We start from the raw sequence: 15,910 nt of genomic DNA on the forward strand, positions 1-15,910 counted from the left end.
AGTGATGGCTTCACCTTAAACATGGGTAAACTTGACCTACGTTGGGTTTAATTGCATACATCCTGAGTGAGTCACACATTTGTTTACTTGTTTACTCGTTTCATCGTGATTGCGCAATGCCAAATGCATTGCAGTAGAGTAAACATACCATCATGTGTTGGTGGGCTGACGGACTCATTTGGGCAGCCAGTGTTTCCAGATGTAGACTAACAGATCCTGGAATTAATATGTTGGTAAAAAATGTGTTAAGAGAAACACAGCACAGTTTTTTTTTTTGGTTTTTTTTGTTGTTTTGTGTGTGTGTGTGTGTGTGTGTGTGTGTGTGTGTGTGTGTGTGTGTGTGTGTGTGTGTGTGTGTGTGTGTGTGTGTGTGTGTGTGTGTGTGTGTGTGTTGTTTTAATGTCTTGCATTTTTTTAGTGGTTGCAGTGTGTAGCCATGAGCGTAAGAACGGCGAGGCAAGCCGCACGCCCCGGAGACTCCCTGCCCACTGGAGTTTGTCGTATCTCCTCCTTTCTCAGGGTCGGCGGTTTGGCAGCTCATAGCCTCCTTCCTGAAGCTGCCCATTTCTGGAACCCATTGCATCGTGGGATCTACGATTGGCTTCTCCATGGTAGCTATCGGGACCAAGGGAGTGCAGTGGATGCAGCTGGTCAAAATTGGTATGAATTGAGCTCAGTTGGGTGAAAAGGGTGTCATTTATTACACATGAATACCGAGTCAATGAGGTCGTCTTTAGATCCCTGTGTTTCCACATTATTCTAGTTCATCGATACCTTGGACTCCAACCTGCTGTATCTTCATGTGTCTTTTACTGTACTTTAATGGTGCTCATTATAGTGCCACCGAAAGGTTAAAGAAAAGAATTCAATGTAGTATGTTTTTTTGTAAATCCTTTAAGCATTGGGGTGCTTTTGTGTAATGTTGTGTTGTATTTATTGTTTTTCTGCTTGTCCTGTACTGTGCCTATCTGAGATTTGCCTTGCTGTTAATGGCACAATGTCTGTCTGTTTGCATAATGTCAGTGTCGTCCTGGTTCATCTCCCCCCTGCTCTCTGGGGTCATGTCGGGCCTGCTCTTCTACGTCATTAGGTATTTCATCCTTAAAAAGGTGAGTTCAAAGTCGCAGGTCTGCCATTGCAGCCACCTTACATCAGACGCGGCTGTTGTTCAGTTCCTGCACGTCGCGTTCGTCTGAAACGAGCCTGACCCCTCTCTCAAGTGCATGCAGACAGAGTTGTGCTGCAGACGTTCCTCACCGGTGCAGAATGCCTCATCTCCCTGTGCTCGGCACATTGTGTGGAAGCATACATGCATTCGGTTTGTTTTGAAATGCCTTTGTAATGCCGTTGCCTGGAGGCAGAACCTTTACTGCTCCACACTGGCTCCGGTGAAATGGGATTACTGCCTTCTAAGTTTTTTTGGGTTTTTTTGGAGCGCGGGGGTTAATCACATGTTCTAAAGTTTTCCATGTCTACCTCCCTTCTTATGCTGAGTGATGGCGGCATTTAAGATCGTAAGAGCAACACTAAAATTAGGCCGTGAATGGAATCGGCGTCTTTTCCCATCTGTAATGTTTTCGGTGTCCCTTGTTGCAGGATGATCCGGTTCCAAATGGACTCCGTGCTCTGCCGCTCTTCTACGCTGCTACTATTGGCATCAACACCTTCTCCATCATGTATACGGGCGCTCCTGGTGAGTCATCACTCTGGGAAAATGGAGAAACCTCATCAGAAAAATTCCTCTGATTCATTGCCCAGCAGCTGCTGAGCAGTGCAAATGTTCTCATTCGCGTAACTGCAAGGAAGATGAATGAATGTGTTGTGTTGGTTGGTTGTGAACGTGCTTTGAAATGGCGTTAGAGAAATCTGCCAGAGGCCAAACCTGCGTGCTGAGTCTCCCTGTGAAGGGCCCATCCAGCAGCTCTGACCCCGTCCTTATTCTCATGCGTGTGTGTCCCCCCCGCAGTGCTGGGCCTGGAACTGCTCCCGGTGTGGGCCATCGCCCTCATCACGTTGGCCGGCTCCCTGGTTTGCGCCGCCCTTGTCTGGGTCTTCGTCTGCCCCTGGATGAGAAGGAAAATAACAAGTAAGTGTCTGTCTGTGTGTGTGTCTGTCTGTGTGTGTGTCTGTCTGTGTGTGTGTCTGTCTGTGTGTGTGTCTGTCTGTGTGTGTGTCTGTCTGTGTGTGTGTCTGTCTGTGTGTGTGTCTGTCTGTGTGTGTGTCTGTCTGTGTGTGTGTCTGTCTGTGTGTGTGTCTGTCTGTGTGTGTGTCTGTCTGTGTGTGTGTCTGTCTGTGTGTGTGTCTGTCTGTGTGTGTGTCTGTCTGTGTGTGTGTCTGTCTGTGTGTGTGTCTGTCTGTGTGTGTGTCTGTCTGTGTGTGTGTCTGTCTGTGTGTGTGTCTGTCTGTGTGTGTGTCTGTCTGTGTGTGTGTCTGTCTGTGTGTGTGTCTGTCTGTCTGTGTGTGTGTCTGTCTGTCTGTGTGTGTGTCTGTCTGTCTGTGTGTGTGTCTGTCTGTGTGTGTGTCTGTCTGTGTGTGTGTCTGTCTGTGTGTGTGTCTGTCTGTGTGTGTGTCTGTCTGTGTGTGTGTCTGTCTGTGTGTGTGTCTGTCTGTGTGTGTGTGTCTGTCTGTGTGTGTGTCTGTCTGTGTGTGTGTCTGTCTGTGTGTGTGTGTCTGTCTGTGTGTGTGTGTCTGTCTGTGTGTGTGTCTGTGTGTGTGTCTGTCTGTCTGTGTGTGTGTCTGTCTGTGTGTGTGTGTGTCTGTCTGTGTGTGTGTGTGTGTCTGTGTGTCCCGCAAACTTGATTGACCGTCCCTCTCAAACACTTGCTGCTCTTTATGTGCTAAGCTAGCGATTCATAGACTTCCTCCAAACACCGTTCGCTAGTGTCTGTGGAACAGCCCGACGTTTGTCGAGTCACGAGGCCGACGGGGGCGGGGGGAGGGGCGCATTGCGTAACATCTGCTGCTCCACCAGGGGCCCCGCGGCCCGGGCGTGCAGCTTTCGCTGGCCGCGGCACCATGCTGACGCCTAAGATGTGCCAAGACCATCACAGAGCAAACAAACACTCGCGCTGCTTGTTTGGACATCTCTAGGTTTACTTGGATGTTTCGCTGAGTTTCAGTGAGCTGTGTGGTACTGGCCGTACGGTCCGAGGTTTGTGTTGCTTCGTTTTGTTTTTGTTTCGGCGCTATGTTTACAGCACAGGGAGTGTTGTGCATTGCCTGCAGCTGTGAGATGGCTGGAAGCATTAATGCACCGAGTTCACCAGCAATATTATTATTATTATTATTATTATTATTATTATTATTATTACTGCTAATTTCTTAAAGCTCTGTTGTACTAACATTGTTTCATTTCAGGGTCTGAGTTTACTGCAGGACACTGCAGTATCTGTTATTTAAATGACTTGTAGTATATGTAATACTTGAAAACCCTGTAATGGGTTGAAATTCTGAATTGGTAATTAGGCTTCGTATTTAATGTCTGTTGTAAGTTGTGTGTGTGGTTTAAGCAAAGTGTGCCCACTCCTGCTCTTTGACCATTTGTCTTAATAGCTCATGGGCTAATGGGCGTGACCCTGTCTTTAGTAGGGTTAGCCTTGTTTACAGGGGCTCAGATCATTATAAGTGATGGCTGCAGTATAAATGAATCATTGCTTCTTTTTTTTTCACCTTTGTGATGCATGAAAAGGTGATTTGAGCCCTAGGCCTGCCCGTCCCTGACTGACGGACCTATTTGGGTGTTCACTAAACAATATAAGCCACATTAAATTACTTTGTTGGTGCCCTTCATATGACTGAAAGCTTAAATAAAAAAAATTAATATAATATGTGCTTGTAAATCATTTAAGTGTGCTTAAGGGTGTTTTCTGTAATACTGAGTTCTCTATTGTGTGTATATATTGTTCTCTGGCCAGTCTATGATATGCTTATCTGATACTTGCCTTGTTGTTTTGCTGAAGTTTCCTTGGTATGGCTCCCCAAAGCCTTCTTGCCGCCCGTCCAATCACATCACACCTCACGCTGGCCCCGCCCCTCCTCACTGACCTACTGCCCTTTGTGCCCAGGTCAGCTGACGAAGGAGCATGTCCTCTCGCGCATCTCTGATGAAAGTCTGGATAAAATCCCAGAGGAGGAGGAGGAGGCCCCGGTGTTCAAAGAGCTTCCAGGGGCAAAGGGCAGCGATGAGGCCGAGCTGCCCCTGACCGGCGAGTCCACGGGCGAGCTGAACAGCCTGGCCAACGGAGGCACCGTCCTCCCCAACGGCCGTGTCTACGGTGAGCGCACAGCCCGTTTCCCATAAAGACCACGTGCTTGTCTACAGTGTGGACCTAACCCCCTGCTTTTGGTGTCTCTTGATTTGATTTTATCCAGTATTGGAAATTTAACTGAGACTTAAATCTCACCATAGGGGCATGTTCACGTTACGTTAACGAAAATAAACCCAAGTGAAAACCATACTTATATTTTTATACCCCGTTAGTCGTGAGCTATAAAATAAATCTGAAGGACTCAGATGTCCTGCAGCTGGAAACGGAGAGGCACAGGTCCAGGGCTGCTGGCCTGCCCAAGCGTGGGCGCTGACCTGTGGCTCGCCCTTCCAGGCCGCACGCACTCCATGACCAACGGCTGCCTGAAGTCGCCCCTGTCCAACGGCAGCTTCAGCTTCGACGGGCACGTGCGCAGCGACGGCCAGGTCTACCACACCGTGCACAAGGACTCAGGCCTGTACAAGGACCTGCTGCACAAGATCCACGTGGGCCGCCTGGAGCAGGAGCGTTCGGGCCCTCGGGCCGATCCTGGCGCGCGCCTCCTGCGCCGCAACAACAGCTACACGTGCTACACTGCGGCCATCTGCGGCATGGCTGTCCAGCCGTTGCCCCCGGTGCCGGCCCGGACGGAGCCCAGCACCGCGCCACCAGAGGACAGCGAGAAGCTAGTGGGCGACAGCGTGACGTTCTCCAAGAAGCGCCTGCGCTACGACAGCTACTCCAGCTACTGCAACGCGGTGGCCGAGGCCGAGATCGAGGCCGAAGAGGGCGGCGTGGACGTGAGGCTGGGCGCGATGGAGGCGGTGGCCGGCGGCCGGGAGCTGGCGCCCGACGACGAGGACGACATGGCCGACGAAGACAATGAGGAGAAGGACAAGCCGCAGGTCTTCTTGCTCTTCCACTTCCTGCAGATCCTCACCGCCTGCTTCGGCTCCTTCGCGCACGGGGGCAATGATGTCAGGTATGGGCGCCTGGTTTCCCCTAGTTCCACCCTCCTGCTCCCTCTCCCTTAGTATGAAGGTCTTTGGATGCTATGGAGGTGTGTGCATTTTTATAGTTTATGTTGTGTTAGCCTATGGCAGGTCTGGCTCAATTTGATGGCAACCCGAGCCAACCTGAAATACGTACTCCAGTGGGTTACAGTGGGTCTGCTCTGAGCTCACCGGTTCGTAGTGGTTATGTGCACAGAACAAGCTGTTTGGTGCTACAGGACCTCTGTCACGACTTCCCGGTTCATTCCCGGTTCATTCCCGGTTCATTCCCAGTTCATTCCCAGTTCATTCCCGGTTCAGACACAGCCATAGGTGGAGGCTGCTGGAAACTTTAAAGTCCTCAGCAATCTAGAGAAAGGGCACATTGATTGGCAGTAGAAGTGATTTTAAGCAGTTAACTTGTACTGTTAAATTCCCACTTGCATGTGTGGAGTGGACACTTGGCTTCACAGAATAATGCTGATGGGATAAATACCAGTTTGGCTCGTGGATAACGAGACAAGATCAAACACGATTAAACATTTGCGTCACTCTGCAAGATGACCACCTTTCAACCGGTTTCTAATTGGTGTGCAGCACGCAGGAAAGCATCAAGGCAGCAAGAATGTTAAGGGACAAATATAAGTGCATCGTTTAACGCGGGGCGCTTTTATTCCCAAACGTTTCAACACTTCCTTCTCTTTCCCTGCAGTAACGCCATCGGCCCCTTGGTGGCGCTGTGGATGATCTATGAACAGGGTGGGGTGATGCAGAACGCGGCCACCCCAGTCTGGCTGCTGTTCTATGGTGGCGTGGGCATCTGCGCGGGCCTGTGGGTGTGGGGTCGCCGCGTCATCCAGACCATGGGCAGGGACCTCACCCCCATCACCCCCTCGAGGTGAGGTCCTCTTCTGGCCAGGGGAGCACGCCTACTGCCCGCGTCTGGCTCCTGAAGCGTGTCGCCTCTTTATCCTCTTTTTCTGTGCGGTTTATTTGTCGGGGCACTAGCACGACATGCCCCGACACGCATGTACATATGTTATGTTTATTGTATTCAGCGCTTGTTTAAAAAAAAGTTCTGTCCTCTTTTTTTCCATGATCACTGTTTCTGGGCGAAGCACCAGATCTTTTATTGTTTTTTATGAGTAATGGTTACTCCACTGACCTTCTCCAAACCCAGTGGATTTCTCAACATGGCACGGAACTAGCGGTTTTAAAAAATGTCCTGATAGATTACAACTGCTAGATTGGGTTCTTGTACCTTCATGTACTCGCTAACAGTCTATTTTGCCACCTCAGTACCAGCCGTGTGGACAGGTTTGATATATAGTTAAAGATGCATTGTTTAAGTTAGCACAGCATACGCGCAAAGAAACTTCTCACTGCTCATTCTCTTATTCGGCCACGTCTGCTAAGTTTAGCGTGCCGCGTCCAGAGAAAACCTTTATGAGCTAGCGCGCTTATGGTGATGAAACAAACACTCCAAAACAAAACTGTTTCTGGTCATTGCAAGCACTTGTATTGATAACAGGAGCACTGTTTATTTCTACGTCATAAAAAGCCACACGAAACTATTTATGTCCCAAAACCCTTTTGACCTACTTGGACCATTGAGCCTTATAAAAATGTTTTCAAGCTGTTCTGCCCCAGCATATCTTTTAAGAATTTCCACGGTAGAGTCGGGCGCTAGAGTCAGCTGGATATCATTCCAATACCCTTGCAGAATGAAGAATTCTCATTGCTGGGGAATGATGGCAGAGATTATGGATGTACAATATATCATTTCTTAATCGATATTGCAATATTGGACTCCACAGTACTGGTTTTGCCAAAGGCTGCAATATGCATTCTGAAAATGATTTCTGTCAACAACCCAAAAAAATGTAAATGATGTATGAAGGAAAAAAGGTGTGGGTGTGCGTTCGTGTTCATAGATCGATTGATGGATTGATGGATAGATAGATAGATAGAAAGAGAGGGAGATTAAAACTGTAGTGAAGTACACCGTTTTTGATGCACAGCTGATGATCCTGTTTCAAGCAGAGACATTTGTGTACTTCACTGCAATTTGCAATGTCTCAATCTTTTACTCCATTACCACGCAGTTACTCACCTGGAATCGCCTTTGAAGATATAGAAAATCTGGAAACTGTGTACTTCACAAAGTGTGTGTGCGCACATGTTGCCCGGTTTATGGGGTCATTTATCATTTAATGTATTTATATAACATTATTTAAATCATTTGATTGATCCATTGGGCTATCTTTCTTTCCCTGTACAGCTAATCCCAATAGCGGTTAATTGGGCAGCTTCCCACACCGAGTGTGGTAGCAGACAGCTTCTCACTGGCCAGTAGCTCTGAACTGAAGTATATTGGGAGACGTCAGGGGATTTGCCTTGCTGCTCATTTTTGCAAAGTTAAAGTGCTTAATGCGTAAGAGGAGCCTTGGTAGCCAAGATCTGGCTACCAATAATCCTCAAATAATCCCATTTCCACTCTGGAAATTTAGGGTGAGAAGCAAAAAAACCCCAAAACAAACCCCCCCCCCCCACTAGGGCTACATGTCAGACTGGCCCTGTTTACCATTTCAAATTTGTCCAGGAAGTGGAAGCACAAATATATGCACACCATCGTCAAAGGATATTCCAAGATTTATTCCTTCCTTGAAAATGCTACCGTAATAAGTTTGGTCCTGGAAATACAACACTATTGGCGACCTGTGGGCCAATAACACTTTAAATTCCAACCTGTTAAGTTCTCGGCGGTGCCAACCTGGCTAATATTCCTAGCCATCATGGGCAGAAAAGGGGCGGGGCGTGCTGGGTTTAGCGTGGGTGAACATCCATAATACTTAGAGAAGCTGATTTCAGGCCAATATCATGCCTGAATTGCTGTACCTGTTTCCATTTTAGATAGATAGATGGATGGATGGATGGCTGTACAGATGAATGGATGAATGCAAAGGCTTTTACTTTTAATTCAGGTGAAATGTCCCTTTAAACAGCAGCCTTAGAGTTGTTGATACTTGAGCAGACACGTGGAGCTCTCTCTCATATCTCCCTCATCAGCACGTTCTCTAATTACCTGCTGGAGAGCAGACTTTAAAACCAACAAATCTAAAAAAAAACCAGGATCACTTCCACCCAGAGGAAAAACCCACAAATGTCAGTCAAGGCATACATGTATACTGAGGGCTTTTTTTTTTTTTTTTTTTTTTTTTTTTTTATAAAGGATCTTCTTTTCGGCTGGGCGTTTTGTGTGCACGCACATGCATTTGTTAAACAGAGTACGGGAACAAAAAGGCATGAGAGTTTATTCACATTAGAATTTGACCTCGTTTTGCTACACTTTTATAGGGGTCGCATGCCCATGCCTGCGCGCACACAAACGTCTGAGATCCAACATGCTACCGCACGTTTTTAACTTGTCCGCGGGCTTGGGCGTCCGTCCAGCGTGCAAAGGCGCACGTTGCCCTCGCTGCCTGCATGCTTTATTCGTCCCTCCGCCCTGCATGCGCGACGAACCCACTGCATGCCGCGTGCACGCACCTCTTCCTCTGCACCGCGCGCGTCTCCGGCGTTGCTCCTAAGAAAGGCGTGCTCTCATGAAATGATTTCTTGTCGCCCCTCCCGCAGTGGATTCACTATTGAGCTGGCTTCAGCGCTCACTGTGGTGCTGGCCTCCAATATCGGACTCCCGATCAGTACCACACACTGCAAGGTAAAGACCGGCCCGGGTGACGGCTGGGCCCCGATCCACGCCTTACTGTGTGCCCAAGCAGAGGAGAGAGCGAGCTGGCTTCTTCCAGAGGGTTTCCGAGGCACTGCAATGTACCGAATGCGTTTAGCTCCCAGATGGCTAGTGTTGGCCCGGATCCGGACACCTGTCCATGGCAGCTTCTGGCTGGTGCACACTTCAGCAATGGTGGACAACCAACTCCTAGGCTAAAAAGTCCAGTTGTGTGTGTGTGTGTGTGTGTGTGTGTGTGTGTGTGTGTGTGTGTGTCACTGCGGACCAAAAACATGACGTGCACGAGCACGCGAGTTGGAACGGTCCCGTCAGGCATGGCAACCCTCCGGCCGTGCTCGGGACCCCCGATCTTAATGTAATCCCTTCCACCTCATCCCGACACTCGCCAAGCGTCTGGAAATTGTATCCCGATAGCGATCACCCGGCTCAGTCGCACACGAATGTTAATGGGACGAAGTCACACAACGCATAATTAAATGCAGTCTCTCGGCCGGAGAACGCAGCCCTCTCACGCCCTCTGGAGAGGAGAACGAGAGTTCCCTCCTCCCCTCTAAAACCAAAATGAAGCTCTGTGCATGTGAAGCTCTCCCCTTGGTGGTCCGTGCCTGTGTGGTTCCCCCAACACTGTAGCTCGCTCTGTGTCCGTGGCATGGTGCCACGGTGTATGCATGGTGTCTCTACACCTGGGTCTTCTCTGTGCTGTCTCTTACATGTCTCTCTCTTGTCTGTGTTTTCTGTCTCCTCCTTTTTGTGTTTCCCCCCTCAGTGGATTTTGCATTGAAGTGATGAGTGCTCTAACAGTGCTCGTCGCTTCAAACGTGGGCATTCCCGTAAGCTCCACCCACTGCAAGGTACCGAAGCTGTTGAACTGGAGCTTTGGTAGAATTAAGCCCTACCCAATAAACTCATTAGCATAACGACAGAAGAGCCAATCACCTCTCACTTCTGCAGCCATGTGACAGCATGATTGCAGCTTTGATCATTATTTTCACAGTACAACCCTGAGTTTGACGCTCATAATTTCAGACTAAACACCCAATAGTACTAGTTACCCATGTCCATTTAGAGGCAAACTACAATCCTACAAATCTCATAATTACTGCATAAGTAATTAGTCTAACCCCATTTTTTTAACATTTAAGAGTGCCATACCGATCAGAAACTCCCTGCTGTAGGCTTATTGTACGTGTTACCATTAACACTAATCAGATTTAGCACCATGTCCGGAGAAATACAGAGGAAGCAGCCTGTATGTAATCACATCACTCCTACTCTATTAACCTCATCCACTTCATGACTCGGCACTAAAATATCTTTCCTGCTTTCCGTGTCTCATTTAAATTTATGGAAAGAACCAGGATCCAAATTCCCCTCCTATGTTCTGGGAGTACTAGGTAATATGTTTTTTCTGGGGTGCCTCTTGACATTTAAGTCCACATTGTGAACAGGCTATTAGAGGAAGCAGGGTGTTACGAGAGCTTTAAGGTCACCCACAAGGACATTCAGGTCAGCATGTGTAGTTCCAAAGAGACCCTCCACATCCACAAGACTCTTTGCAGATCTGCAAATGACTGAATGGGTCTGAATAATGCCAGTACCCTCCAAATCCCCCCCCCCCCCCCAACCGCACCTTACTCGGACCCAGCTAGCTTTCGCAGCTGTGATCGGAGACTCCATGTGGAGGACACATGGTTCAGTCGACACCAACTCCAATCGAGTCAGTCATCGACAAAAGTAGTTAGACAAAAGTAACCCAATGCAGGACTATTACTGCCACTCAGCGTTATATGATATGTGGCAGGTACCTTCAGCTAGAAGTGATCAGGGTCCACTCCCTTTTGTCTGCTTTAAACCAGGAACTGACTCTAATAAGCCATTAGCTGCCAGGACCACTTCGGTTAGGCGTAATCGACCTGGGTCCTGCTTGGCACGAAGCCTGCGAGGAAACTTCCAAACGAAGTTGTTTTTTACCTGTGGGCCTTAATCTTGAAATGTGACATTTTACAGATGAAGTCTCCTCTCTGCTGTTGAGGCTCTGTTTGACTCTTACTCCAGATTTAGCCCACCCCACCCCCCACCTCCCAGCTGGACGTTTAGGGTTACACTGACCGTGTAAGAACGCCCAAATCGCTGCTTTAGCTGGTGTTCCCGGAGTCAGCCAGACACATGACACCCGCAGCACACGCAGAGAGGTTGCTCCTCCTGCTGCCTGCATACCCCCCCCGTGCGGGGTGGAGGACTGACTTGCGGAGCTGGGGGGGGGCAGGTTAAGGAACAATGGGTGGGAAATATCATCCTCTACCATGCTACTTTCATGAAGCATAAAACATTTCAGTGTTTGTTTTATAGGCTGTGCCACGAGCGTTCTAAATGATGCACGGAGTTGCGTCTCTTTATTTCACAGACGCTCCGCTTCTGCATTACTACAGATTTCTGCCTTTCTTTCTTCCTTCCGCCTCACTCTACCCGTCGTTCTCCTTTCACTAACCGAGTTTTTCCGCTGTAACACGGCTCTTGTGAAGTTTGCTCAGTGCTGCTGCTGATTGCTCTCTTGCACTGTGTGTGTGTGCGTGCGTGCGTGCGTGCGTGCGTCATGTGCGTGCGTGTGGTCCAGGTGGGCTCCGTGGTGTCTGTGGGCTGGCTCCGTTCCCGGAAGGCTGTTGACTGGCGTCTCTTCCGGAACATCTTCCTGGCCTGGTTCGTCACGGTGCCCGTAGCTGGCCTGTTCAGCGCCGTCGTCATGGCGCTGTTCGTCTACGGCATCCTGCCCTTCGTATGAGCACAAGGGCGCGGGATGGAGAGGGTGGGGGGTGAGTTGAGGTGAAGGGTCAAAGGGCGGTGGGTAAAGAAGCACATCACATGACAGAGAGGGGAAGATGGCGTGGCTGGCTGGGGCTGGAGCTGGCGCTTGGAGGAGAGTGTACAAGATGCCCAGGAAGTGTCCGGAATCTTCTGACTTGTATGTCCTGCGAGTATTTATTTTTCTTTTCCTTGTTTTCTCAGTTTTAGCTGTTTTAACGTTCCCACAAGCAGTAGGTCTCATGTCGTGGTGTCGGATGACGTGAAGCAGTGCGTATCATCAAGACACGTGGGGTGGGGTGGGGTGGGGTGGGGGGAGGATGCTATTATAAATCTGTGGTCATGAAGGAAGAGTTTGCTCACAGTCAGGGCGTGGCCACACACACACACACACACACACACACACACACACACACACACAGAGGGAAAGCATCTATTCTTAGATTATGACACGCAATACAATATATGTGGAAATAGATGTCATTAAGCATCATGGAGCACAGTGTAGACCAGTGTAACTTTGAAAACAAACGTTTCTGTGACCTGCTACTTCAAATGACGCATGGACCCATTAAAATTTTTATATGGTCTAAAAAAAAAAAAAAAAAAGCCACATAAGCTCAAATGCTAAAACTTAGAGTACATTTTTTTTAATGTGACATAACAGGCCATGCAAATACCGGACTGCAGTAACTGCTGTATCCGACACAACTACGACTCTAAAATCAGCTAACTGTAAATACCGTGCAGTTCAAGCTCATCATAGCTCAGCCAGCCATTCAGAAGCTAGACGGTGTGCCAAAATATACAGAGAGTGGTGCAAAAGCTATGAATCCGACCTCTGATCTTCAGTATGGGGTCAAATAAAAGCCCTTTCTGTTTATCAGCTGTTTCCACACAAGCTTTTCTAAAGAATATAATAGTAACAAGTAACAAGGATATTGCATATCATTTTATTTATGCTAACATTATTGTAAATATTTTTCATGTTGGATTTTTAATTTTTTTTCCCCCCTTGGAATAGTAACTGCAGTTTGGGCCGCGTAGTGACCATAAGTGCTGGCAGGACAGTCACAGGCTGTTGTACGCTGTAGGGTAATACAGTTTGGATATTTTTATCATTTAACATGAGCTGCAACAACAGTTTTAATCATCTGAAGGATTTGGACCAGTTACTCAACTGTTTTGACATTTAATTTTCAACCTTTGTGGGCTTTTTTTCCCCCCTCTAAAAATGTTTGGATATTTTTTATTTATTTTTATTTTTTATTTTTTTCAGCTTTACAATGATTTGTACATGGGCCCAAACTCACATGCACACCAAATGTCTCTCTCCCTCTGCGATGCATGTCATGTTTGTTATTTTGTCTCTGGAATGGAGATGAGGTCTGAATACTGTACTTGGTTTCAAACTGACAAACATTAGGGAGGGGACTTGTCTGTTACAGCAAACCTGAAACAATTTTGGATGCAAGATATTTTAGACAACTGGTAAGTTGAAAATTTACCTGAATTGAGACCTATTGGTGAAAACCCAGGCCCAGTATATCACCTCAATCATTTGCCTAAAACCTTTTTTTAACCAAAGATTTAAATATTCCATGTAATATTCCCAGTTATGGTCAAGCGTTCATTTTCTGGTCTTTTTTTGGTCTTTGGTCCCTGTTTAAAGTTGTCTTAGTTTTACAGGAATAAACAGCGGTTTTAATGGTTATGAAAAATACAACGTTCTGTACAAATATAATGAAACAAAGCATCCATATCCTGATGCATGTGAAAGCCAGTACAACCAAGATACCAGAATCATTCTTTTATGTGCGCTTACAGCCAAAACAGTACATGGTGCAGTTCCATTGAAACACAAACTCACACACACACAAAAACACACACACTTAACAACTTCACTATACCAGCATTTGCGCATGCTGAAAGGCAGTGTTAGAAACCCTTTATGAATGAACCCAGCTACTGATGCACAAAAATAAGGAATCTCCTATAAAATTCTAGTGCCATGTTATTTAATCCCACGATCTATACCACCACACGAAGACCCCAGTACAGGCAGCAGGCGACATCCCGAGGCCCTTCATAAATACAGGACTCTCCAGACACAGCTCTGTACAACCGCCGACTGTAACTGCTGTCGTCATTGATGCAGATGGGCCACATTAAAAGAAAGGCCAATAAGCAAGGGGCCGGTCGTTTCTTGAGGCCGAGAGAGCCTTCTGTAGCTCCTCTGCTCCAGAGCCAGCCAGTACTGACATGGCACGCGTAGTCAAGAGAGGTCAACATATTGATCAATGATAGGTCAGTGTCAAATACTACTGGTTGTCCTGTTTAGCTGCTGAGTTACACATTTCATGGTTTCCCTGTTTGGTTAACTGCCTGTGGCTAATGATGCGCAGACGGAGGTTTGATAGACACCACAATACTCTGCTTTTGTACAAACAGGTGGCTTTGAAGCGATGCAAAGTCTTTTATTATTGTTATTATTTTTCCTTAGTGTTCCTTTCACCAAGAGCGCATCTATGCTTCAGTGGTCATTTGCCTTTGTAATATTGTGCTTTACTGTTCATTGGGTGAAGTAACTTGATTACTGTGGTGTTTACATTGTCACGATTTAGAAATGACTCCTTACAGTTGCCTAAAATGTCAAAGCAAGACAAACTAACTACAAATTGTGGGTGAAATAACCAAGAATAGCCTAAGGTGTCTCATGTCATTTCATGTTTTAGTTGTAGTGGTGAGAATTATGAACATGAGTTACTTTTACACCGCTACATGTTAAAGAAATGATGAAGAAAACTGTACATGGTGGGTGTGATTTAAAAAAAAAAAAAATCAATAGATATATATATAAATTTCATTCAAACTATATTTTTCTACATATCTGAGTTTTGCCTTGAGTGCTGACTATTGTCATTGAGAGTGAACTGGGCTGGAACAAGCCCTAGTAGAAATTTGTGATATTGAGAAACAGATCTACAGTATGTACTGATATAATAGTTTCTTAATTAATGCAATATGTAACAGTATAATTCAGGTAAGGGTTGAATATACTTAAAATTCTCTTTTAGAGATTCCATGTATCCATTAATTCTTTTAACCAGGGAATTCTCTCCCTTGTTTGAGAGAGAGGGATTAGTCGCTAATTGTTTAAATTCAGCGATGTTCGTGATTATTTTTGGAACATACGGCAAACGTGCTTTGTAATTTTGTTTCCCTTTTTTGCAATAGTGAGTTGTCAGACCTCCACGGCAGTAGCGGATCCCTTGTTTAGCCAGATGGAAACAGCGAAAGGAGATTCCCATGAAACCTGCCAGTGTTATAACCGTGGCGCCATCCGCTTTCTAGCCGTCGCTCTCTTTCTATTGCTGATGTATTAAAGTGTGTCGTTACAGTGAGATTTCATACAGCCAGCGTCCCTTAGGGGACGCAGTAGCATGTCTGGCCACAAGAGGGCAGCATTTAACTAGTGCGGACATTTCCCTCTTTGAGGACGAAAGTGCCAATGGCTGCGCTTCATAGGAAACCCGCAGAACTCTCCTTAAAACGCGTATCTGTCACGCTTATCAGCAAACCTAAAATAATTCCAGCCTATGAAAACAGTGTCAGATTGGGGACTGAACAGTGCGGAACGAAACCATCCGGTTCATTATGTAGATAAAACGAAAGGCCCCATATCGACCGCCTCCTCCTCTTAGTGGGTGTGCTGATGAAGTCCCATGTTTTGTGTGTCGTCATCCATATCCAGGCGTAGATGCAGTGTCGCTTCTTTGTTGGCCTGATGTCCCTCCTGTTGTGTGATGTCTGTGTTGCTGTCTGGTACTCTCTTAAGACAGGGCTGTACACCTAACAATACTACCCTTATCTGCATATGTGCTGTATTACTTTTTAATTTCATTGGGAACTTTGTTTGTTTGTTTGTTTGTTTTTTTTGGTGAGTTGTCTGCAGTTTAACAAATTAAATTATGGGAATTAAAATTACAAAGAGTAACAGAATCGTGTACATCACTTTCATTTCTGCTCTGCTACACTTGTGTGCATTTTGAAATGATGCAGTCAAATTATGGAATTTAATGGAAAGTCAAATATTAGCTAAAATAAGAGAAATAGAACAG

At 46.7% G+C, this 15,910-nt stretch overlaps 1 protein-coding gene across 5 annotated transcripts in view; it reads left to right on the forward strand.

The window, feature by feature from the left end:
- Window positions 1-15,791, forward strand: part of slc20a2 (solute carrier family 20 member 2) — a 28,590-nt gene extending 12,799 nt beyond the window's left edge. For 2 of the 5 annotated variants that reach the window (XM_035521946.2, XM_035521947.2), the window contains exons 3-11: window positions 520-660; window positions 1,024-1,109; window positions 1,597-1,693; window positions 1,967-2,086; window positions 4,065-4,274; window positions 4,602-5,229; window positions 5,952-6,137; window positions 8,876-8,960; window positions 11,605-15,791. In XM_035521946.2, the coding sequence (XP_035377839.1) occupies window positions 520-660; window positions 1,024-1,109; window positions 1,597-1,693; window positions 1,967-2,086; window positions 4,065-4,274; window positions 4,602-5,229; window positions 5,952-6,137; window positions 8,876-8,960; window positions 11,605-11,769 (1,718 nt within the window). In that variant the 3' untranslated portion in view covers window positions 11,770-15,791. Of the gene's footprint in view, window positions 1-418; window positions 661-1,023; window positions 1,110-1,596; window positions 1,694-1,966; window positions 2,087-4,064; window positions 4,275-4,601; window positions 5,230-5,951; window positions 6,138-8,875; window positions 8,961-9,756; window positions 9,842-11,604 lie in introns of all 5 variants that reach the window. The other 3 variants (XM_035521949.2, XM_081707822.1, XM_081707821.1) reach the window with 3 other exon arrangements.
- Window positions 15,792-15,910: the final 119 nt, after the last annotated feature.

This window comes from Electrophorus electricus, chromosome 25, assembly GCF_041902795.1.
Source record: "Electrophorus electricus isolate QZ-2024a chromosome 25, ASM4190279v1, whole genome shotgun sequence".
Classification (NCBI taxonomy): Eukaryota; Metazoa; Chordata; class Actinopteri; order Gymnotiformes; family Gymnotidae; genus Electrophorus; species Electrophorus electricus.